Raw genomic sequence first — 23,391 nt, 5'->3', positions numbered from 1 at the left:
GCAAGTGTGACCAAGGAACAGCCTGTTCATAACCACCAAAGCAGAGCTTTGCAAGCTGAACCCCAGAGGGATGTTCTTTCTTTTTTTAGCCTTTTTAGTTTGTTTTTTTTTTTGTGTGCTTTGGGTTTGTTGGTCCCCTTCTAAGTTCTGTTTCTCTGCTTCAGGCTGTTTTCCCTGTTTATTCTTGCTCAGAGGATCTTTTAGAACCTAAGAATCCTTCAAAGTGTATAAATATGATTAAAATGTAGGTGCAAATCCTTCAGTTAGATGTTAGGCAGCTCTTCCAGGCAGGGCAATCAGGTGTGATTTTACTAGGGATGGAAAAGAGGCCGTTAACAACCATTCACTGAAGCAAGCTCAGTTTCTGTGCCAAGGAGTTTGCCTTGTACTACTGTGCACCTTCATTTTTTATCACAGGAACACTCAGACCTTGACTGCCTCTGGTAAAAATCATAGTTATGTCTCATGTTTAATACAAACCCATGCACTTAATTCAGGCTTACCTGTTTTGTAATAATTGTCTCTTAACACAGAAGTCGTAGGTTCTTTACCCAAATAATTCTCTACTGAAGGAGTGTGAGTATCTTATGAAACCAACTCCTGAATTTTGTCTTTTGTATGTAACTGTGACAGCCTTACTTTCTTTACTGCTGTCAACTTTTTATCGTTGCATGTGGTGTTTAATCTGAAAAAGAAGTAACTTTGGTGGATTTGATGTAGCTGGGCTATTTATCAGTTCCAGCTTCTTCAAACTAAGGTTGTTAAAAAGAATATTTGCCCATGATCCCTTGTAGCTGAAAAGAGTAGGGTGTCATTTATTATAGAGTAGATAATTGTACACAGAAATACAGTTAAATATATGCCTCTGTTGCCCAATTAATAACTTATGAAATAAGATTTATTTTCTAGGATTTTTTTTTTATTTATTCTGTCTTTCCAGCTAGTGAAAAGTTGTGTATTAGTGAAAATAAGTAGTGTAATGATGGATATTCAAGAATAGGAATTTTAACTTAAGTGTTAAACTTCCCAAATTGCCTGTCTGCATGGGAAGGCATTAGTAGATTTTGAATTTCCACACATGGTGTCTGTGTCACGGGTTGTAATAGCATGGAATTATGCAGCCAAAAAATCAGCAGTCACATGGTCACCATGGAATAAGCCAAGGAAGAAGCCATTTGCAATTTGTACTTGCAAACACAGGTTGAGTACTCCTAATCTAAACTGAAACAGGTGTGTGAGGAGAGCTTGGTTGTCTTCTGTGTCATCCTTTGGCCTTGGATTCAAGTTGCGGTTCTAAAGTATCACTTTGCTCTTTCTTCTAATCTTTTTTCACTTTGGGTGAATTTAGGGAGATATCATAATCTACTTGGTTTAAAAAAGAAAGTGAAGCTTGTAAGTCTTTTTGAGGTGTCTTATTCTTTATTTAAAAATATATAAACTTTATTCCTATCTGCTAATTGAGGATATGTCATTGATCTTGACTTGTTATTGCTGTAGCTTCCAGGTCAGTATAAAGCAGTTACGTCCTTTAGTGGTTTTCATGTTCCATGAGTTTTGTTGTATTTCTTCCCCTTGTAATTTTGTTTTGCATCTCTGAATATTTCCTTCCCCAGATAACATAATAGCTTCTGCTGAACTGAGACTTCCATTGCATATAGAAATTGACTCATTATTAATGGGACACAGTTAAAGCAATTTATTGCTCTTTCTTAATAGAATAGCACTAAGTCACAATTTCCTAGATTTATTTGTTCAGCAATTACATTCTTAACAGTGGTAGTGGCTTTTTAATTAAAATCGTAGGTAATCAGATATTTGTGAACATTCAGGAGCAGTATATTTAAGTAGGGAATGTACTTCATATAAAGATTCTCCCCTCCTCTCCCTGGTGTTTTGCTTGACTTCTAATTATCTGAATTAATTGACATCATAAAATATTAACTCCCTTGCTTTTCCACTCTTTCCTTTTGTCAGTTTGAGGGAAGCTCGGTAATCTCTTTCCCTTGAAAAGTGCAGGGGCAGGAGAGCTCATGGTCTCTCCTGAAACTGTGAGAGTGAAATTGAAGCCTCTGCTGGACCTTCACAGATCTGTTAGTTTCTGTAAGGAAAACCACTTCTGTTATTTTCTTGAACACTGTGTGGGGAAAAGACAAGCAAAGCAGAATGGATACTATTAAGAAAAGAGGGAGGGGTTCCTTCCTGTTAATTCCAAAATAAAAAGTGGTGAATTCCAGTGCTGTCTGAAATGTAGTGGAATAATTTTTTTCCGAGTACTTAAAATTAGAAATATGGGGTTGTATTTGACTATGTGGCTGACTTAACTCAGTTTTGTAGGAAAATCTTTTTAGAGCTCAAATGAGCCCCAAATCTCTCAAATATGCTGTTAAAAGATCTTTAACATTTATAGCTCAGATAAACCTCAGATATCATATGTTGGGGAATGGGGAGTAGTAGAGAGAAAATCTCTTCACTGTGTTTTCTGAGCAATGTGGTAACCTTTCTGTCAGCATAGATGGTAAGACTGTTGAAGTTGTTTGGTTCTAGGATAATGATGCAGAGCAAAAAAGGTGAAGGAATGTAGTCCCCAAACAGTTTTGTAAGCTTTTTAAGATCAAAAAAATGAAGAAAATCTTGTATCTTAGACTGCAAGCTGCTGTCTCAGTGCAGTAATTTGTCTGTTACAGTAAAAATGACCAGTAAAATTTGTGTCACAGTTATGTTGTACTTTGCCTCTGTCTTTTGCATCTTTTATAGGTATTGGAAGAGAGAGGAAATAAGTCTTCTGGAGGCAAAAGTTCCAGTTATTGCCAGTCAGATACTGTCTCTTGCAGAATGGAGCATGCTGCCATTTTTAATATTATGCAGTATTTTTTTGAAATGGGTTGCTGTGTCCTCGCCTCATCCCTTTATGTGATCTGTGGTTGCAGCACATTGCCTCCTCCAGACTAGTTTGCCTACTGTTGTGTGTATAGGAGCTCCAAGTGAATAGTTATACTAAGGTTTATTTTGGAGTTTTGTTTCGTTTAAAGGGCAGGTTACAAAAGGTTTGGGTGTTTACATTCTTGGAGCCTAGAGAAAGGAGTCTGCTGTGTAAATACATTTGTAGCTAGTCACTGAAATGCTATTATTTAGCTGGAGACCACCTGCTCTGAAACCACAGTATCATCATAGTGTCTGAACTCACCGACAGAGTAATTTGTGTGTAGCTGATGTCTTTGAAGCATTAATGATGCAGTTGCCTTTGAATACGCTTTTGGAAGACTGACTTAAACTTCTGGTGTTTGTTTTCTAGTGTTGGTTTTGAAGCGGATAAGCTTGATAAATCCGTGTTTCTTGCTGGCGCAAGGGAAAGTTGTAGCCAGTGTGGTTATGCTGTTCATCAGTGGAAGGCAGGCAGTGTGGCAGGGCAGCAGTCACCTGGGCACATGTGGGAAACAAGAATTTAAGACAGTATTGCTTAAAAGTGTAGTAGGAGATTTGCCTCTTGGATTAATTTGGATTTGCCAGGAAGTTTGATGAGCAAGGACTGTCTGAAGTCCTCTATACGTGAATTTTGTCCTAAGGCTGCAGCTATACCATCATACTAAGCTGACACATCTGTGGTCATCTGCAGGAAGATTACCTGTGGCTGCAGACTCTTGAACTCTGTTCTGGGCTGGCACCGGCATTTTTGCAGCCAGGTAGCCAGTTTGATCAGGGGACAGCTTGATGAGGTTGGCATTGATCAAAGTTCCTTAAGGTGATGTGCGTGGCTGCATCTCACTGGTGTTGCCATGAGGAAGAAGGGTGACCTTTCCCCAGGAGCCTGTGTCAGGCCAGAGGCTGCTCAAGCAAAACCTGAGGGAAGTTGCAGTTTGAACGGTTTAAGTCATGGTGAGGTGGCCATGCTGGTGAAAGCAACAGCCTGATTGTCGTTCAGTTCTCTGCCTTGAGTGGCTGTTTGGCCATGAACCACATGGGGCAACTCATGCAGCTGAAAAATTACTTTATTTTCACAGAGCTGGTTTTTGGTTGGATCAGTATCCATTGCTAGAATATCACTCAGTAGGTGTGTCAGGTTATACCTGTTTGCAGTAAGTGTTGTATTATCCTTCCTGGGGGAAGCAAAATGCAAGAATATGTATATATATATTTTTTTAAAATATATATTTTTTTTTCCTGAAAGGTCACATCTGACCTCTGGGGAACTGCATGAATCATTTAGAAATGTGCTTGACTGTGAAGGCTGTCAGAGGAAGGGAAGACAAAGCTGTTCTGTGTAGTTGCTTTCTCTTTTTTCAGCTGAAGGGAATACCTTCTGGCCAAACCAGCATTTATGTTTTCATCATTTGCTCCAAATCAATAGTTCACCTCTCACAGCTTTATTTTTTTTTCTGTTTTTCCTTTGAGTAGGTACTTTACTTTTAAAGTCTTGTTAGTTTTAAGACTTTAAAAGGGCCTTGCAGACAGTAGTGATACTGATAGAAGGGTGCTGGTTGGTTTGGTTTATGTAGTGCTGTGTGATGCCATTGCAAAGTCATACCTCCCTTGGGAGACAGGTGGCTCTGGTTAGGGAGAGTGTTGTTGGCTGGAGCTCCTATGTTGTTTTTTAGGGCACTGTGGGGTTAGGGTGGTGGGTCTGAGGATAAAGCCATAAAAGTTGTTAAAATATGGTATGTGTGTGTTTCAGCATAAAATAGGACTGATATGACCATTGGTACTACTGAGAAAAACAGATAACTATTTAAGGTTTCTACTGCCTTCCCTCTACACACATTCGAAATAGTTTTTCTTTGTTACTGTTCTTTTATGCAAACTAGGAAAGCTCAAAAAAGTGTGTTCTAGGAAGTGACATGTCTTACTAACTTGCTGAATATTGCAGGCCTGTCATTCTTTTAATTCTAATTTATCTTTTGGAAGGCTATAGTGGTTGATAAATAGTAGGACGCAACATTTGAACTAGGTTAAAATTATAATCTTTTCAAGTAGATTACAACAGTACTGTCAGCCTAACAAAGTATAAGGCAAAATGACAGTGTACTATCAGCCTAGCTTTAGTCTAGCTAGTAGGAAATAGATAGCCAGAAGATAGAAATGAAGAGACCAGAAAGATAGAAATAAACTGTGGGTTTTTTTGCCATCAGCTCAGTTGACTGCATGCCAGCTGATAGGCATCTGTAACTTCCTATAGAAAGAAACAACTTTGTATTGCAAATAGATATCTTATGTAGATAATTTAGCATTTAGTGATAGTTGGTATATAGATCTTGCCCATCTTCCCTCAGTGAGAGGAAAAAATTACTAAAAGGAAGGTTGTGGTTAAAGACAAATGTTTCCCTACTCTTTTATCCCTCTGTATGAAGGTTGATTTCTGCAGATCCCCTGAAATCTTTGGAATACAGTCTCCAAATTTATGTAAGCCAGGATAGTTTTCTTATCTAATCAGCTGATCACCTGTTAGTGATTTTAAAGGTAAAACTTAGATACGATCTAGATTTTCAAACTTTTCATTTGGATATATGGATATATATGCATATTTGAAACTCCTGTCATATATTCTTTCTGCTGACACTGCATTGTATTCTTCTGTCTTGGATTGAGGGAATAAAACCTAGTGTTTTGTTTGAATGTGCAGGGATCAATGGTAGAATGGAGAATTCTAGGTGTGTGGGGGGGGCATAATGTGTCCTATTTATATTTTATGGCCTAATAATTATGGGTGAAATAAAGAGACAATATGTGGAATTAGCCATATCTTTTTGCTTAAAAGAATACTGTTATTGAAGACAAAACTGTGGACTAATTTTGCAGCTTTTCTTTTGAAGGCTGTTTCCTGCACTCTGTGTGTTCCAAAGATTAAAGAAGCTCTTAATGCAAAATGATGTGAACTAAAAATATTGTACCTTTTCAAAGGAAGAGAAGAGGAATTCAGAATGTATTTGGCAGGGTCTCTGAGGACTTGCAGACATGAGTTCCAGTGTTTTTCTTGTTGAAATTGCTGAAGTCAGGCAGCTGATTTTATTGGCTTTGTTTAGGAGGTTTAGGAGATTGCATCATTAGAAAGCTTGTGTTTTAACACTTTACCAAAATACCTAGCCTCAAATGCAGCACTAATGAAAGCTGCAAGGTATTATGTGCTAAGTTCTTTAATTTTGAACTGCACTTAGAAAACTTGGAGCCTAAAATGTTGTGTTGAAGGTGTTTCAGGGTAGGGGACGCAGCCATGAATGTGTTTACTCTGTTTTGCATTTGCACTAGTGAAACTCCCACATTTAGTACTTTGCACAGCTGCTGTTCAGTAGTTATCAGAAACTAATAAAATATATCTTAGTAGCTGTCCTGGAGGGTGCAGGGGCTGCAAATTGCTTCAGTGTGTAGCTTTTTTCATGCTGGTCTCATGTGTTGAAGTCAATTTTGTGCAGGTTTTACTTGGTAAAACTTCCCTGTAATTTAATATTACTTGAACACGCTGACAGTTTCGATTGACTTCTAACACGTGTAGGGTAAGAGGTGGTCTGACATATCTTCAAGTGATCAAAAATATACATATTTCTCATTGCGATAATCAAAAATAGGCAACTATATGGCTGGTACTTAATAGTTACAATATGTCTCAGCTCTTCTGTGCCATGTGAATCAAATAGTTACAATTGTTCCACATCCAGAGAATGTGATCATCAAAAGTATAATGGCAAATACGAGGGGACAGGGGACATCTAACAGATTTAATGAATTTTGTCGTCCGTGAGCTGTCAGAGCTTCATCTGTTCTAAAGTTATTGCTTCCAATGACATAGGCTCCTCCACCTCTTTCTCTCCTGGCCGCTTGCAAAGTAATTGACTGGTCTGGTTTCCTCATGAATTATGGTTGTGGTGATTGTGTGGGGAGAAATATTGAGAAAGACTTTAGATGCAGCATGTCTCTCTCTAACCACAAGTATTAAATAATGCCAGTCTCTTCAACCACCAGTGTTAAATAACTGAAGATAATATCTTTCCTATCGGAGATCATGCTAGGAAAGAGATTAGCTAGCAGAAACATTCAAAGGCACTATGTAACTAAGTAGTTTCCCCAACTGACAGCTTTATTCCAAAATGGAAGTAGATTATTGAGCTAAACGGTCTTGCTGCTCCTTCAAGGAGACCCAGTGCTACAGCTGAACACAGACACGTTTATCAGTTTTTTACCTTTTAATTTTATTGTTGTGTCAGCTCTGGCTGTGATCACCTGTGGATAGTCATTAAGCTTCTAAGTTAAATGCAAGTTTGAATCCCACAATCTCTTAGGCCTTTTAGGTTTAGATAATATTCAGGCATTGTCAGATTAGTTTAGCTTCTCTGGCAAACTTCCAGGGAACAGGCACCTTGATTATTAGCACTGTGGATCTCTGCTGGCCAAGCTGCCTCACATTTAAAGTCTGAGACAGGCGTGTATGTACCAAACCATGCTGTCTCAGGGGTTTTAATTGCTATGTACCACTCTTGCTGTCCGACATGATTTGCATGTTATGGTTCGTCTGCAAAGCAAGTGTTGCCCAGGTGTGATTAAAGGAATTTCTAGACCATTACCACTTTACAGATAGATACGTGCAATCGATAGAACATCTTGGGGGGGAGGGAGGAAAATATCAAAATCAATATGCACATCACTTCCTGTTGTTTCTTTATTCCTTTTCATAAGTTCTGCAGAAAACCACAGTGTTCTGTTCACCTGGTTCTGTTTTCCCCTTTGCTGGAAAACAAAAGCTTCCTTAAATAGCAGTTTATAACTTGTCCTCTGGTGTTCTGTGTTTTGCAATTCTATGTAAATTACATAAGTCCATGCACTACAGTAATTACTGCATTTAAGAATAATTAGGGTTCAGCCAGTAACCTTAATTTCTTTGATAGCATAGGCTTTGTACGCTTGCTGATGTTTTTCAATGACTTTTCCACCTGGGACCAGGCTCATAGTGTCTGACTTCCTCCATGCTACTAAAAAAGATAGAACTAATCTAAAGTATCTGTACAGCTACACCTGAAAATGCTGTTTAGTGTAGATTTATAAGTGGCTTACACAATGGACAGGAACTGATTAGTTCGCAAATCAGTAACTAAGTAGGTTGCAGTTGGATTTCTAGAACTGCATTCTCTAAAACAAGAAGGCTACCAATAAGCTGTGTGAAAGGCGTGCAAGATACCTGCCTGAGAGGGGACCAGGGGATAGCAAAACAGTGCACAGCTGGACATCACTAGAACTATTTACCGTGCCAAATTTAGGCCTGCTGTTTTTAAAAACAAGTAGGTCTATTGCAAACAGTGTGCTTTCTTGTTAAAAATATAGTCTGTGGCTGTAAACCAAAACCAATGGTTAATTCCACTGAGCCTGCAAAGGCTAGCAGGAATGTACATGTTGCCAGTCCCCAAATCTCTGGATGTCCTTGTAAGCCTTTTGCAAGGGTCACGGTGGCTGGGTTTTGTGTATCATGTGGCCAAGCCAGCAGCTTCCCCTGCCCTGATGGATTTGATCTTCAGTGCTGGATGTTTGTAGTATTAGATTACAGTGTATGATAAATATACTTCTTGTAAGTGCTATGTGACTCATCTTGTCATAGTTGTAGTCCATCAATTCACCAAACATAGCCATCTGTACCTGCCTGGAACCTCTGTTGGAGTCAGTAGCTCATTTTTGGCACAGCAGCACCCCTGTATGTTGTAAATTGGTGGCCTGGTTCTGTGATGACCATAGTGTTATAAGGTTGCAATTTCAACAAGATTATGAAATGGAGCCAAAGGCATGAAGATGGGCTTAAAAAATGAAATGTTGCTGCTAATGCTAAAGGGAAAACAAAAAATAACGTGTACGTATGGGAATGAATGGAAAAGGAAGCTGCAACCTTCTACTGCTTAGATATGTGCTAGGAATGCTTGCACCTATTCTGTTTCTGGCTTGCAAAGGTAATGATAATGAAAGCGAAAAGAGCTTTAGCTTTATGGCAGTTCTCCATAGAATTGTAGAACCTTCACAGGAGGAAAAAAACAGAAAAAGACTTGGAGACTTATCTTCTGAATGTCATATTGTGGCTTGGCTGTATTAATAGTTGAGTTTGGTCTGCTTTTGCCATTGTAGTGCTGTTGGAATTGGCTGTGGTTTGGCCATTAGGAATTAAAGGAGACAGCAGCAGTCATTTACTGAGGGATAAACTTGAACAAAGGAAGTGAATATAAAGGGGAAAAGTAGGAATGAAAGGGCCAATGGAAAGATACAGTGCAAAAGATGTAACTTGTCCTTTAGTTCAACAATTGAGGAACTTGATCAGGAATTAAGAGTTGTAGTTCTCCATCAGATGGTGTCAGTGCTGTCCTCTAAAGAACAAAGGCTTCTGATTTAGAGACTGAAACTGGCTTCTGAAGCCCATGTGCTGTGCATTGCATGCCTTTTTAAAGCGTGTAAGAGTATTAAGAATCATCTGAAAAAAAACACCAAAACCCAAGAAGAAGAAGAGGATTGCATATTAAGAGCATAGAACATTTTGGGTCTTAAAAGGCAGATCTATTTAGAAATACTCTTCTGGCCTTATTTTGCCTTCCTTGCAGCACGGTGCTGTTAACGGTAATTTGGACATAAACATGTTTCCAGCCTTCCACTGGTCAAAATTACAGCTACAGAACCTAATATTAAATTAATTTCAGACAAACCAAGGAGGACCTGTGAGAGAAAAAAAGATCTTTCATGTATATGTCCAGTATAATTTTTTCACTAGGTTCAGTAGATGTAGTTTTAATAACCAAAACCTGTTGGTTTTGTGTTTTTTTTATTTTCTTGTTTTGTTTTTGACTGGGGGGTGAGGAACAAGAACTCATTTCCTGAAAGTACAGAAGAAAGTGTTCCAAAAGAATTGAAAACTGTTAGGATATACCATAAACCAATGGGAAGCACTTGGTGTCCTAATTAGTGTCAGTATAACAAACATGAATACTAGAGTATATGGTGAACTATTATAGTTAATACTTCATATTTTTTTACAGTTATTGTTCCTGTGAATGAGATGGAAGTACAAGGCAATCTTGCCTTCTACCCCTGCCCCTTGAATACCTGTTTGAGCTTTCTAGTTGTTTATATGCCTATAGCCAAAATATATATTTAGCAGTATTAATAAACTGTGGAAATGCAGGGTAAAATTATAGGTTTTGCATGAGGCTATAGAGACAGCGGAAAGCAAAACATACATTTTTGTTTCTTAGAATGTATGTAGGGAGATGTTGTCACCCGTATAACCTTGCGATTTTTCCCTATTACTTGCATTACTCCCATACTATGAAAGACAGTATGGTGTTTGGAGGACACAGGAGTGGAAAACACAACAAAAAACGCCATCTCTTGCTTTTTGTTTTGTTTTTGATGTTTCAGTTGACCCTCATATCTGCGGCTTAGGTTTTCCACAGCTTCAATAAACTAAGTAGCATCATCATTGTCTTCCTCCATTCTTACTCATCTTCATTCTCTTCCCTGGCAGCCCCATGAGATTCAATGCTAAAGACCTGGCTTTGCTGGCCAGGCAGCCATCAGTTTCTTTTGACAAGGAAGGAAAACTGAAGATTTGCAGGGTGGTCGGGGATGAGAAATTAATAGGTAAAAATGAATTGCACTGAAAACTACCTGTGGTTGATGTGCATGTTTTTTGCAGTTGTCAGCTTGCAGTTTCACTAATCACATGCACCTTGGAGTTTTCTTCATTACTGATGCTTGAGTGGTGCTGAATACCTTCTAAATAAAGAAGTTTAAAGCCAGCTCTTTAGTTTGCTCAAGTTTTCAAGCTTCCTTTGTCATGTCCCTGAGAAACAGTACTTGGTCCTTACATTATTATTATTATTATTTCAATTTTTTTTCCTGTAAGAAAGATTGATTTTTACTATTCGTGATTGCTTATCACTAGTCATTAGTCACCGTATTTTCAGATACCCAGTTCCTCAGGAGCTGCCCCTCCCATACTCAAAACCTGTGTTCTTTTATCTTTATAGATTTTCCATGGCTCACTTCCTACCTCTTTTGCAGATTTCTTCAGGCTTTTATGATCGTGTTTTAAATGTCTTTCAATTTCCAGTAAGCTTGAATAAATGTCTGTTCCCTCGGTAGCTGTAAAATCAGCTCTAATACAATAATTTCAGCAACAGCAAATGTTTTATTTTCATTTGTCCCAGTTGATCTTCATTGTATTATATTTATGCTTACTTTATGAGGGGAAAAAAACCCCCAAGCAAACCCAAATGAACACAGCCTCAGTTATGATGAGTGGATGAGAAAATTTTGTGCCACAGTTTCAGAATATTTTATTTATTTTCTAATGGCAAGTAGACAGTTTCCTGTGGAGGATACAGCAAACTTCTTGGAGATAATACTAGTGAGCTTTCCTTTTTGGCTGCTTTGAGGTTCCTCAAGAGGATTCTCTCCCCATGTTCCTGTTGTAGGCAGAATGTCCAGTGAATGTGTGATGTTTATGAGGATGTTTTTAAATTTTCTTCCCTTATGAATACTGATATTGCCACTAAAAACCTTAGGTTGACCAGAGACAGACCAAACATTCATCTAGCCCACTATCATGGGCTCTCTGCCATGGTCAGTGGTGATAGAATCTAGGAAAGTGTTTAAAAAACTATGCATGTGTAGGATGTTCCTTTTGCCCTGTAAATCCTTCTGGCTTTCGGCAATCAGATTATGACTCCTTGAGAAAAGGGTCACTTCTCTTGACGTGTTTTGGTCACTGTATATGCTATCCACTGATATACTATCCACTGATCATTGTTAGTCTGACTAATCTTTGTACTTGCTTATTTTTCACACTTATGAGGTAGTGACTTTCACAATCCTATATATAAATGACTTTTATTAGAAAAAGCAGCAGTGTGAATGTAACGGATTCCTTCCTTTTGGTCCCTACAGGGTTCTGGAGGATAGAATTTAGTCTTAGCAGGGTTCTGTACTTCTACTCTAAAGCAGCATCCTTGGCTCTGGTAACTGTGTTTAGATTTTTAGTTGGTGGATATGCATCTGTATTATTTTCTGTGTTGTTCTTGCACTCTGTCTGCAAATACCTAGGAAGTTCAATTCCTTTTCTAAAAACCCAACCCTGATAGTAACTGAAAGCAGTTTTTTTATGTCCTGTGCCTGGGAGTGTAAACCTTCCACTCTCCTGTGGGGGAAAACCTATTCTGATTTTTTTAAATGTTTCCTATTGAAATTATCAAGAGGAAGGAAAAAGAATCTTATTTATTGATTGTAACAAGGCATCCCCCTGGTCCATGTTATGTCTCTAGAGATGGCCAGCTTTGAGGGAAGTACAAGAGGTAGCTGTGTCCTTCGTGCTCCCTAGCAGTTCAAGATTGGCTGCTGTGTGGACACACGGGGTTTCACATGCCCTCTCAGAAAGAAAAAGGAATATATCTTATGTAAGACTGTTCCCAAGTATGTGACGGAGTGGCGTAGGGTTTGTCTGCAGTGCTCACATTTTGTGAGATCTGTATAGCAGGTATATATATCTGTCTGTACCTACAGATGTATATACAAGTGCTTTCTTAAGAAGAAAAATTATGCAATTTTAAAAGTGGAAAGTTCAGGAAGAGTAGCTTTTGAACCCTTTTGGACTCACTCACCAACCCTAAAGTTCTGAAGCATTCCCTGTTTTCAAAAGCTTAAGTGCCTGCATGTGTATAAACACAAATATGTTGTTGTTCCCACTGGTTAAGCACTTTTTAAAAGTGTAGTAAGAGCAATAACAAAATGGCTGTGAGTATTTAGGTTTCATTTGCTTAGTTCTTATTTTCTAACAATTATAAATTCAGAGTAATGTGTTGTAATCTAAGTGGGATAGTAAATGTTTTTGTGTCTTAACAAGGATTATATTTCATCTCTTGAAATGATTGAAGAAAAAGCTGTTCCATGCCCAAGTGGTTGTTTCTGCTCTGATGTGAGGAAAAGGGAGGAAAACAGAGAAAACATTGTTGAGTGTATGCCGCAGTCACCAATTCTCTTGGCTGCAGAGCAGAAGAAACCTTCTGGGAAGTTGCTTGGCATTTAACAGCATGTTGTACATAGGCAGCTGCTGAGTGAAGCTGGCTTTTTTTGGTTTTTAATGATTCTTTTTTTCCTGACCTTTATAACTAATGCATCTTCTTTAAGAAGCATTTAATGTGTGAAGACAAAAGGTTGTTTTTCTTAATCTCTTACTTCTTTGCATGCAGAACCAAGAGAGAGATGGTGCCGACTGAAAGGAAATCTGCTTTTTCTAATGAAAAATAAGGTAATTCGTTTTCCTATTGCTTTTCTTGATGTGTTAGTCTAATTAGTGAAAACTTGAGTGATCCTTTTTTCGTGATAGCTCTTGGCATTGTGTTTTTAGGGAGAAAAAAAATAACTATTATTAGAATAGTGGAGATGAAGAAAACCCCACCCCATTGTTTCCTTCAATACTCAGTATTTTTTATGATATCAACATGCCTTAGCTGAATCTATGACCGGGTTCTGCTTATAACACATCCAGGTCTAAATCTAAAATTACTCCACCAAATCCACTGGAGTAATGAAAGCAAAATTCCACAGCTGTATGAGGTAATGTGTTAATGTTCAAGATGCAATTTCTGACCCCTGCTACATTTTTTTAGTGTGGTTTTGTGACTATGTTTATCAAGAGTACTTTTATTTTTCCTTCCTTTACTGTAAAGAGTAATCATGTGCTTAAAATGAAGGGCCTATTAAAATAGGGTCTGACCATGGCACACAGTGGAGTTCTTGCAGGAACTGCTGAGTGCCCTCATTTGCCATTGGCTTTATTAGGAGTCTAGGCCACTCATCCTCTGGAAGGAGCAAGCACTGAGTGTGGAATTGCTCTTTTTCTTGCCCTTTCTGTCTGATATTATGAACACTGCTTCTGTAGTTGCCTGAAAACAGCACTGGATTGGAATGAATTAGGGAGTAGTATGAAGATTGAGATACTTACCTGTTAACCGTAAGTGTTTTATAATTGGCTTCTAGGGTATTTTTATACTCTGTGGTCTAGCAGTTGGATGGAAATGATAGTACTGCTTGACAGATTGCATATTCTGTTTGAAAGATTTTTGTCAATGGGATATAGTGGCTTATTTTAATATACTTATGAAAGTGCACATACAGTATACTTTTAAAGCAGTATTTGCTATCTGTTCAGGAGCATGGGGTAGATTTCTGTATGTATGCAGACAAATGAGACTGTGTAATGTAAATGTTTCTGTGGCCTGAGTTCCATATGGCTGCGTTCCCCTGGGTGGTAGAAGGACCAAGAAGCTTTACATAGGTGAAAGCAAGTTTATGGTCACCCCTTTGTCACACCCTCAGAAGTTATCATTCTGCTGTATGACTTGCAGACACTATTTTTAGTAAAAGGCTTTAAGTTTCAAACTGCTTTCTTCTACTCTGTATTCCTCCAAGCCTCCTATTTTCATGGGAGCCTCTGGCATTTTGTAAAACAGTTTCAGGGAATATTCTGAGCAACTTTGCAGCTGTGAAGAGTAGGAGAATTTTGCTGTAATCAAATATAGCTATCAGTTTGGCTCTGGAAATTCAGAGAATTAATGTTACCATACTAGAGGGTTTAGTGTGGATTGGGACTTGGGTTCATGTGGTGTGTGGTGTGTGTATATATGTATTTTAATGTCTAGATGAGGTGCAGATGGATGGAAGATGAGGCAATCTCAGTTGGACCATCAAGTCAACCAACCAACTAGTAAATAAATGGGAATTGCCCTTTAAAAGCTGTGTTTTGACTGAACCAGTTAAACGGGTGGGTGATTTTTATCTCTATGTGTAAGTCAGTTCTATAAAACTACATCTCATTCTGGTTTCCTTGTGTAAAGAAGTTTTCAAGATTTGCTGTAGTTACATATGGAGCCAGGATATGTGACAAATCTTAATTTATCAATCAGGCTAGTGACCTGATTAATGTCAAAGTGCTTTCAAAGGGGATTTGTATCAGGTACTTTCTTTAATTAGGGAGATCAGAATAAGAGAAAAACTTGGATATTCAAGTTGGACAAATTCAGATGATCACAAGATGATTAGTCACTGAAACCCAAGTGTGATGAGATATAGTGGGTTCTCAGTTTTAAAATGCCACAGTTTAGTAAGCTCAATACAGAGATCACTGAGTGATTAAAGGGCAGCATCTTACAATATATCAAACTAAATGATGTAGTACTTCCTAGTCAGCTTATAGCCTAGGAATTTGTAAAATGGTCATTTTCAGAGGCTTCATCTCTTTGGGTACTGTAAAGGATAGCTGCTTTGACAGAGACCTGTCTCCCCTGAATCTCAAATCCCTGTTTCAAAGGGTGCAATTTATAGGCATACTAAGTAAATAAAACCAAAGCAACTTGTGTGCTGTGATGACAGAAGGGAGTGTACCGTGTATTTTCCTTTTTTGCTCCCTTTTTCCACCCCCATATCTCACTCGGGAAATGGACAGGGATCCCATTTGAAGCAGATCCCATTTGAATCAGATAAGAAATCATAGTTTGAATTCTGGGAGTGTAGTTTGCAGGATAATAATAACCAAAAATGATCTTATCATAGAAGTTATTAAGCATCTTAAGCATAGTTGCCAATTTTCTGCTTTTAATATCCTACTGAAACCTTTGATAATTAATGTAATGTAGAGTGTGAAAGATATTCCCAGAACAGCACCGATGAATCCATGTTCCTATTTTTGTTGCTGGGACCTGACTTGGGTTATGGCTTGATGTGGAAGAAAAGTAACTCTGTTGTTTTAGAAGCTCATCCAAATGCTGAATAGTTAACTCCAGAAGTTACTGTTGTGAAATGAAGACTGATTTGCTGCTATTCCCTAATTGCTTTCGGAGGTACGTGCATGTCTGCGTATACAAATGTTTATAGTTTAATGACAGATTGTCATTCTAGTTCAAATGTACATAAATTGTACTACTTGTATAGAAGAAAATTCTTCCCTATGAAATTGCAGAGGATGCTTCCTGGCTTATTTGTGCTGTAAATCTTTACTGTGGCAATGCGTTTTCAGTGTGAGGAAAAAATGTGGTTTATTCCATCCACTTTGTCATATTGGATGCAGCAGAATAACCTATTAGGCATCTTAAGGACATTCACTTTCCTTGGTCTAGCAGTGGAATTGGTTATTTTGGACTTTGAGTGGGCTAGGTGGTAGACCTACTTGTAGGCCCAAGGCATAATCTGGCATCTGCTGGTGTTGGTGAAACTTTTTTCTTTGGAGACTTTGGTGTGGTGTGGGTAGGTGGGTTGGTGGTTTGTTTTTTTGTTTTTTTTTTCTTCTCCCCCCCAGTTGGCTCCCTACCACATGGTGGGTACTGGTTCTAGGTGGTAAAGTTGTGGTGAGTAAGGGATCTGCAGGAGTGGTCTTTGTGAGGAAAAATCAGGGGTCCATCAGCAAAGCAAGTGGTGCTTCTGCGAAAATGTATTGCTGCACAGCAGTGAGGAAGTGTGAGACACAGCCCTGCAAACACACACAAGGTCAGAGAAGGAGCAGAGGAAGGATCTGCTCCAAGTATGGGAAGAGATATTTTCCTGAAGTCGATGGAGGAGACTATGCCAAAGTACGTGGATATATACTGAGTGATCTAGAGCCCATAGCTAGCCCATGCTGGAGAAGGTCCTTCTGGAAGGAACTGCAGCTGCTATGCTGTAGCAGATATTCAGTGTCTGCAGCCCAGGAGAAGGACCCCATACTGGAGCAGGGAAGAAGTGTGAGGAGGAAGGAGTGGCAGAGAGGAACCATTATTGACTGATTGCAGCTCCATTCTTCATCCCCACTTGGGGAGTAGGGAGGAGGTAGAGAATGGAGTGAAGTTGAGCCTTGGGGAAAAGGAGGTGGGGGAAGAAGCTGCTTTAGTCCTTGTCTTTGTTTCTCACCATCCAGGTCTATTTTATTTGGCAATAAACTAGATCAGTTTTCCCTGAGTTAAGTCTGTTTGGTGTGTGATAGTAACTGGTAAGTTATCTTTCCATCTTCCTCTTAACAGATGAGCTTTTAAATTTCATTTTCTCCACCAGTCCTGTTAAGGGTGGTGGTGGGGGGGGGGAGATGTCAGACAGCAGCTGGGTGAGTGGCTGACAGCTTGCTGTCAACCAACCACAGATACTATCCTTTATGGCAAGTGTATGTTAATTCCTTCCTGTGTGAAGTCCCAAACCCTTGAGTTTGTGTGTAGGCTTTCTGTCCACTTCTGGAGAGGTGGCAGATGTGTGCACTTGTGTCTATTGAAACTATATGCTTTTGAAGGCAGTAGTTTTGCAGCTGTGCTTCCTAAAGCCATGCTTAGCAGTGCTGACTGGGCTGGGGAGCCTCATGTGTGACAGGGCTTCTAAAGAAAAGTTTGACATTGTGCTAATCTTGGAGCAATTTTTATGGATCCTAGTCCAAAATACTTCAAAATAGTATTATTAATGTTTTCAAAACAGTTGATATTTGGATCTAGGGAACTAGAAAGTGCTGTGTGCCTCACTGAAAGTATGTGGGTTATTTACTTACTTAGATTCTATCCAATTCGAGCCTGGAGGTACTTTCTTCCAGAACTCATGTGAGTGGGAAACTGGGAGGAAGATTGTCAGGCAACAGCTGCTTAGGCATGTAATAAGTATTATATATTTACGTGCCTTTTTTCATAGGCATGGAAGGGGACTTTTGATTAGAAGTGTCAGATCTCTTTGGGGATTGCTGTATTGTTTACTGGTTTTGGTTTTAATTACAGATGGGAATTTGCAGCAATGGTTTTCTCTCTCTGTTTTTTTACACCAAATGTCATGCTCTGTTGTTTCCTTCTTTTCTGGTTTAGGTCCCTCAGAATAATTTCCTGCCTTCAAAAAAAAAAAAAAAAAACACAACACCAAACCCTACTGTTTGCTATATATGTGTGAAAGTAGAGTGTTTGCACTGAAGTAAAGAAAGAAGCTACCTAACCGGCCTATGGTTCATTTTCCCATATACTAATATTCCCAAAGGGTAATGCTGATACTTAGCCAGTTTTCTAAATTACTTTGTAATCTACAGTAAAAAATACACTAAAAACTACAATTATGTTTTTGCATCTTGGTAATAGTTCCAGAGGGCCCATTATGTTTTATTGAATAAACATTTTGACATTCCTACTAATTTTTGAATATATATTTAGGAATTTATTTAAAAATAGATTTTTGATCAATAGTCTATAGTGGATTCTCTAGTGTCTGTTGTATGGATTCTCATTAGTGTCTGTTGTATAAATCTTTCTTGATTTGTGGCTTAATGATCCTTGGGGGGTAACCATTCCAATATGTTAGGGCAATTTGTCCATGCACTGGCTCAATAAACTCACACTGCTTTTGTGTGTGAAAAGCTGCCTTTTAAGACTTCCATGATGTATTGATTTTTTAAAAAAATCATGTAGAGGAAAAGAAGTTTAGTTAAATGATGGCCATATTTAAAATAAAAGCTGTTATGGGTGCTGAAAGTACTTTAAATTAGCAGTCATATTTCAGACATAAAAAGATAAAGCTCTCCTTTTTTCTTTAATCACAGAACCATAGAATGGTTTGGGCTGGAAGGGACCTTAAAATCATCTAATTCCAATCCCCCTGCCATGGGCAGGGGCACCTTCCACTAGACCAGGTTGCTCAAAGCTCCGTCCATCCTGGTCTTGAACACTGCCAGGGATGGGGCAGCCACAGTTTCTCTGGGCAACCTGTGCCAGCACTCATCACCCTCACAGGGAAGAGCTTCTTCTTAATATCTAATCTAAATCTCCCCTCTATCGGTTTAAAGCCATTCCTCGTTGTCCAAATCTCAATAGTGTTGTGGTAGCAAACTTGTATGACATGTTCATACTGTAGTGGATCTATATGCTTGCTTCCTAACCCACTGAAAACAAAGCATTTATACTGAAGAAATGATAGCTCTAGCTACACAGGTGTAAATTGAAATGCTACAATACACCTGCTGCCAGAGAGAATTAAGTGAAAGTTTGATAATAATTTGAGACTTCTCTAGTAATGATTTATTTTTCCTTAAACCAAATGCATTATTAGGCTTAAGATTTTGCAGATGAGATTATGAGCAAATCTAAATGTTTGTGCTGTCAATAACTGCACGCTTTCTTGCAATGTTTGTGGAAACTTAAATTATGTTCTTGTAGCATTTATCACGACTGTCATGTATTGGTAACGGGAAAAAAGCCTCAAAGTAAGATTTCAGATTGACTCATAAATCAATTACAAGAGAACCATATGCAAGGTAAAAATAATAGGAAAATGACTTCTGATGTATTTCTGAGGCTCTGATGTAAATTACACTGTAATGCAGCTGTGAAAATGTTACTTGGGTTTTCATGGTATAGTTGTATGTAAGTTATGCCATAAAAATGTGAGGCTGTCAATGAATCTGTTCTGCAGTCAGGCAGGTATGTACAATGTATTTTCAGCATTTCAGCATAGCTGTATAGCTCTGATATCTTTTAAATACTCTTACAGAGTGAGAATGCTTTCTATTGGAGCTGTGAGGCCTTTTCTGGTCTGTTGGACTATGGGGTTTCCTCTCTGTGTGTGGTTTAGCGTTCTGTAAGTCAGTGATCTCTCCAGGGCATCTTGAAATAAAAGTGTCTCTTCTGGCTAAGGATGTACTTTTTATAAACCATTTTTCAGCAGTGATTTCAATTTTCTAGAGCATGCTCTGTTTCAGTGTGTTTAAGGTCTGAGCAGTCAGTGTAAGTGGTGGTGTGCTGCATAGCATTGCTTTGGGATTGTATGTCACTGCTGATGTGTTTTTTTGTTAAATGCTACTTGTTTGATATTGGTTACAACCGTGTTTTGCAGTGTCTGTAAGCTGATAAGCAGGTAAGTGAATCTATGTCTGTAATACAATATCTTTTCAGAAAGTTTCAGTGAAATATGTTGTTGCTGTGTTGGTTAAGATTTTGATTTACACTAGGAAGTGTGCTAAATAGAGACAAGCAGAAAATGACAGAACTGTGGCATAGGCAGATCTGGAAGCCATATCAACCCTTACATGGCTCAGAAGTCTTAGCGTGTTTCTGAAGATTCTCAGTCCAAACCTTGAATGTACTTCTTCCTCCACTTAACTGAGATGTGTACTGTTGGAATGATGATTTTAACCTTCCTCAGTAAGGTATTGCATCCTGTTGCTGTAGTAATGTGTTTAAGTCAGTGAGATGTCTTCTATGTGTTTTAAGTCCGTTTCTCAGGCTGAGCCTAACTTTTAATAACAACCAGTTGTGTTGCCCCTTGTGTTATACTGTAAAGGTATTTTAGAATGCTTTTTCGTTGTTGTTGTTTTCTGTGTCTCAATTTAAATAATAGATTTTTTTTCCCCAGGATTTCTTGATCATTTTAGCCATATTGGATTGGAAAAATGCTGTGTAGAGAACTCTATGCTAATTGAATGCTGTAAACTCTAGCCTTAAAACCCCACTAAGCATGATACGTAATACCAGTGTAGCCTTAGGGGGGAGGAAGCAGCTGTCTTCATGCTGCCAGTGAAGAGATCATGTGGGGACCATGTAGCTGTCTGCAATATAGTTGGGGCAGAACAGTAAGCAGGCAGGCATAACCCTCAATTTTCTTAGTAGCTCTTCCTCCAAAGCAATTGTAATGCTGACCCAGACCCATATATCTTAGTTCTGCAGATCCACTGCAACTCAGAGCACCATGTTTCCTTGATAGCAAGGGTACAGTCAGCTTTGTTACTGAGAGTCTGTGTGGTACCAGTAAGGTGAATGTGCTGACTGTTGCTGCAGTCTGCCTTCCAACAGTACTTGAAAATGGAATTCATAGCCGTCAAGTAAGGAGAAACATTATTTGCTCCTATTTTTACTATGAATTCAATGACTTTATATCTCTCTTTTCTCCCATCTTAACAGGATCCTGGCAAGCCATACTGCCTTTTTGCCATCTTTGATTCTCTCACCTTGCAGCTGCTCCTTCCTGCCTCCAGATGTTACTGACTTATTCCAGAGAGTGAAGCGCTCCCTTTCCTTCTTCTGCTGTCAGAGGCAGACCTTTCTTAAAACCAATGCTTGCTTTGATAATTCCATTCTGTCTCCTGGTTTTCTTCTGCCTACTTTAATCTCTTGTTTAACTTGTTCCATAATGTCTTCCTTTCCTTTAGCTTTTTCATGGCATAAGCATGCTTTAATCCTTACTTTTTTTGTGCTACCTTTTATGTACCTGCTGTGCTCATTACTCTTAAATATCTGAAGTCTATGACTACTTTGTTTACAGTGTTACCCATGGCATTGCCATCCCACTCTCTTTCCCAGTCCTGTTGCTATCCCTTGCAGTCTTCAGAACAGACTCCCTTGAATAACCTCTTCCAAATGAGAGCTAAGAAGAATCTCTCTCATTCATGTGATTGTCTGCCACTTTGAATGATAGCTCACTGACTGCATTTTCTCCTGGTCATTTGCAGCTTATTCCTTTGACTTTATATTTTGGGGGGATTCATGATATGCTCTACCTAGAGTTGAAGCTCATATGAGAAAAAATGATTTAAAACTGCATATTCTTCAGTATTAAATTACACTTACATCTGCCTAAATACCTGCTTCTCCAAATTCCACTTTCATGTTGCTTTTCAGAGACCTCTTCCTGTGCATTTAGCTATGAATTCAATTTCAGCAGGAATCCAACAGCTGCTTTATCTTTCCTGTCAAGCTCTTCCCCCCCATTGCTTTTGATGGCTGAAGCAAACATCACTTCTCTTCCTGCTACTCATAGCATTTTTAGCATTGCTTTCAAAAGGAATGTGTTTCTGAGTATTCATGTTCTGGCTATGTCTGTGTTTTTTCAGATTCTTTTCTAGATGGACCACGCTTTCTATCTCTCTGTCACCTAAAACTCTAGACTGGGATAATCTTATTTTGTGTTTTCATTTACTGAAATACCTCTCTCCTGATCTTGGTGAAGATGAAGTTTGGTTATATCCATTAGAGCTGTTGAAAAATAAATTCACTGGGGTTTTTTGCTTGTTTTTATTATTTTTTTTTTCTGTCGCTCTTTCATTTGCATCTGACTCTTGTGTTTTTTTTTTGTAAACTCTTTATTTTCACTATGAAGTTTTTTTTCCCAGCCTCCAGTATCTTACCTGATCTACATTTAACGTCCTTCTGACTTTGACTGGTAACTAACACAGTGCCTGCTTTCATAGATCTGTGGAACCAACAAGGAAGTACTAAAACAAGATATTTAGTAAGAAATGTAATTTTTCTCTAAGTTTTGCCTTTATAAATCTTCTTTTCTATGATACTTACAGGCTCATAATGATAATGCCATTTATTTATCACTGTTTCTCATACAGGCTGACGTGGACTTGCATGTCTGGTATATAAACTCTCTGGCTTTTCTTGTGGTGTGGCATCTGTGTTCTCACTCTCTGTACAGTGGATAATATTATTAGGTCCTGTGGTCCTTGATCTGTATTTGTAAAGCCTCCAGTGATATATATAAACATTTAATCTGAGCAAATCCCTAAATTTGTAAGTGTTACCTAATAGAATTAGCTATTTTTTATAGTTGTTTGTGCTCTCTGCTATTCCTACAGCAATTAGTATGTTACAATTGCATAATATATGGAATTGTATATGTTAGAATTACTTATTGGCAGTAATCAAGTACCGATCTTATTTAGAATAGATAATGACACTGTACATAAAACATTTTCACCCGAAATGTTTAAAAGAAGCCAAATTCAAAATTTTATACAGTAAGCAGATGCACTTTGTTTGCACACAGTAATTTTCTGGTAGGTACTAATGATGATCTGAAAATAGATGGGGAAAAACTTAAACAGGGGAAGTTTGGATATAAGGAGGAAATTCTTTCCTGTTAGGGTGGTGAGGTACTGGAATAGGTTGCCCAGAGGTTGTGAATGCTCCATCCCTGGCAGTGTTCAAGGCCAGGTTGGACAAAGCCTTGGGTGAGATGGTTTAGTGTGAGGTGTCCCTGCCCATAGGAGGGGGGTTGGAACTAGATGATCTTAAGGTCCTTTCCAACCCTAACTATGCTATGATTCTATGATTCTGTAACTTAGTTTACTGGCTGTTGCTGTATTTGGTGCTTCAGTGAACCCTGTGGTGGTTCTTGGAAAGTGCAGTGTCTGGCAGATGTGTTTGTTGAGCAGCTTCATGCATGGCTGCGGAGAGAGTCCTGGGGCTGAGCAGACATTCACTATTTGAGATAAGTTTCCAACATCACAACTCCATTAGGTTCCATAGCTATTTTGGGAGACCTGGGTGACAATTTTTGCTATGTAAGCTATGGTTTTTAGAGATAACTCTTATATCCATCTGTTTTTAGTGAGAGAATACCCAATAGCTATGTTGGAAACAAGAAAGGCTTTGAAACTGTGTGCACATGCTGAACAATGTG

At 38.6% G+C, this 23,391-nt stretch overlaps 1 protein-coding gene across 6 annotated transcripts in view; it reads left to right on the top strand.

The window, feature by feature from the left end:
* Positions 1-23,391, top strand: part of INPP4B (inositol polyphosphate-4-phosphatase type II B) — a 315,400-nt gene that overhangs the window by 28,218 nt on the left and 263,791 nt on the right. For 5 of the 6 annotated variants that reach the window (XM_061354114.1, XM_061354112.1, XM_061354113.1 and 2 more), the window contains exon 2: positions 13,204-13,255. The exons of the other annotated variant lie outside the window; for it this stretch is intronic. In XM_061354114.1, the coding sequence (XP_061210098.1) occupies positions 13,244-13,255 (12 nt within the window). In that variant the 5' untranslated portion in view covers positions 13,204-13,243. The remainder of the gene's footprint in view (positions 1-13,203; positions 13,256-23,391) is intronic. 6 annotated transcript variants of the gene reach the window in all.

This window comes from Neopsephotus bourkii, unplaced genomic scaffold, assembly GCF_033783945.1.
Source record: "Neopsephotus bourkii isolate Nb327-2 ecotype Australia unplaced genomic scaffold, CSIRO-AGI_Nbou_v1 NB_718, whole genome shotgun sequence".
Taxonomy (NCBI): domain Eukaryota; kingdom Metazoa; phylum Chordata; class Aves; order Psittaciformes; family Psittacidae; genus Neopsephotus; species Neopsephotus bourkii.
Note: the sequence above shows the minus strand (reverse complement) of the source record. Positions and strands in the feature narration are given on the sequence as shown.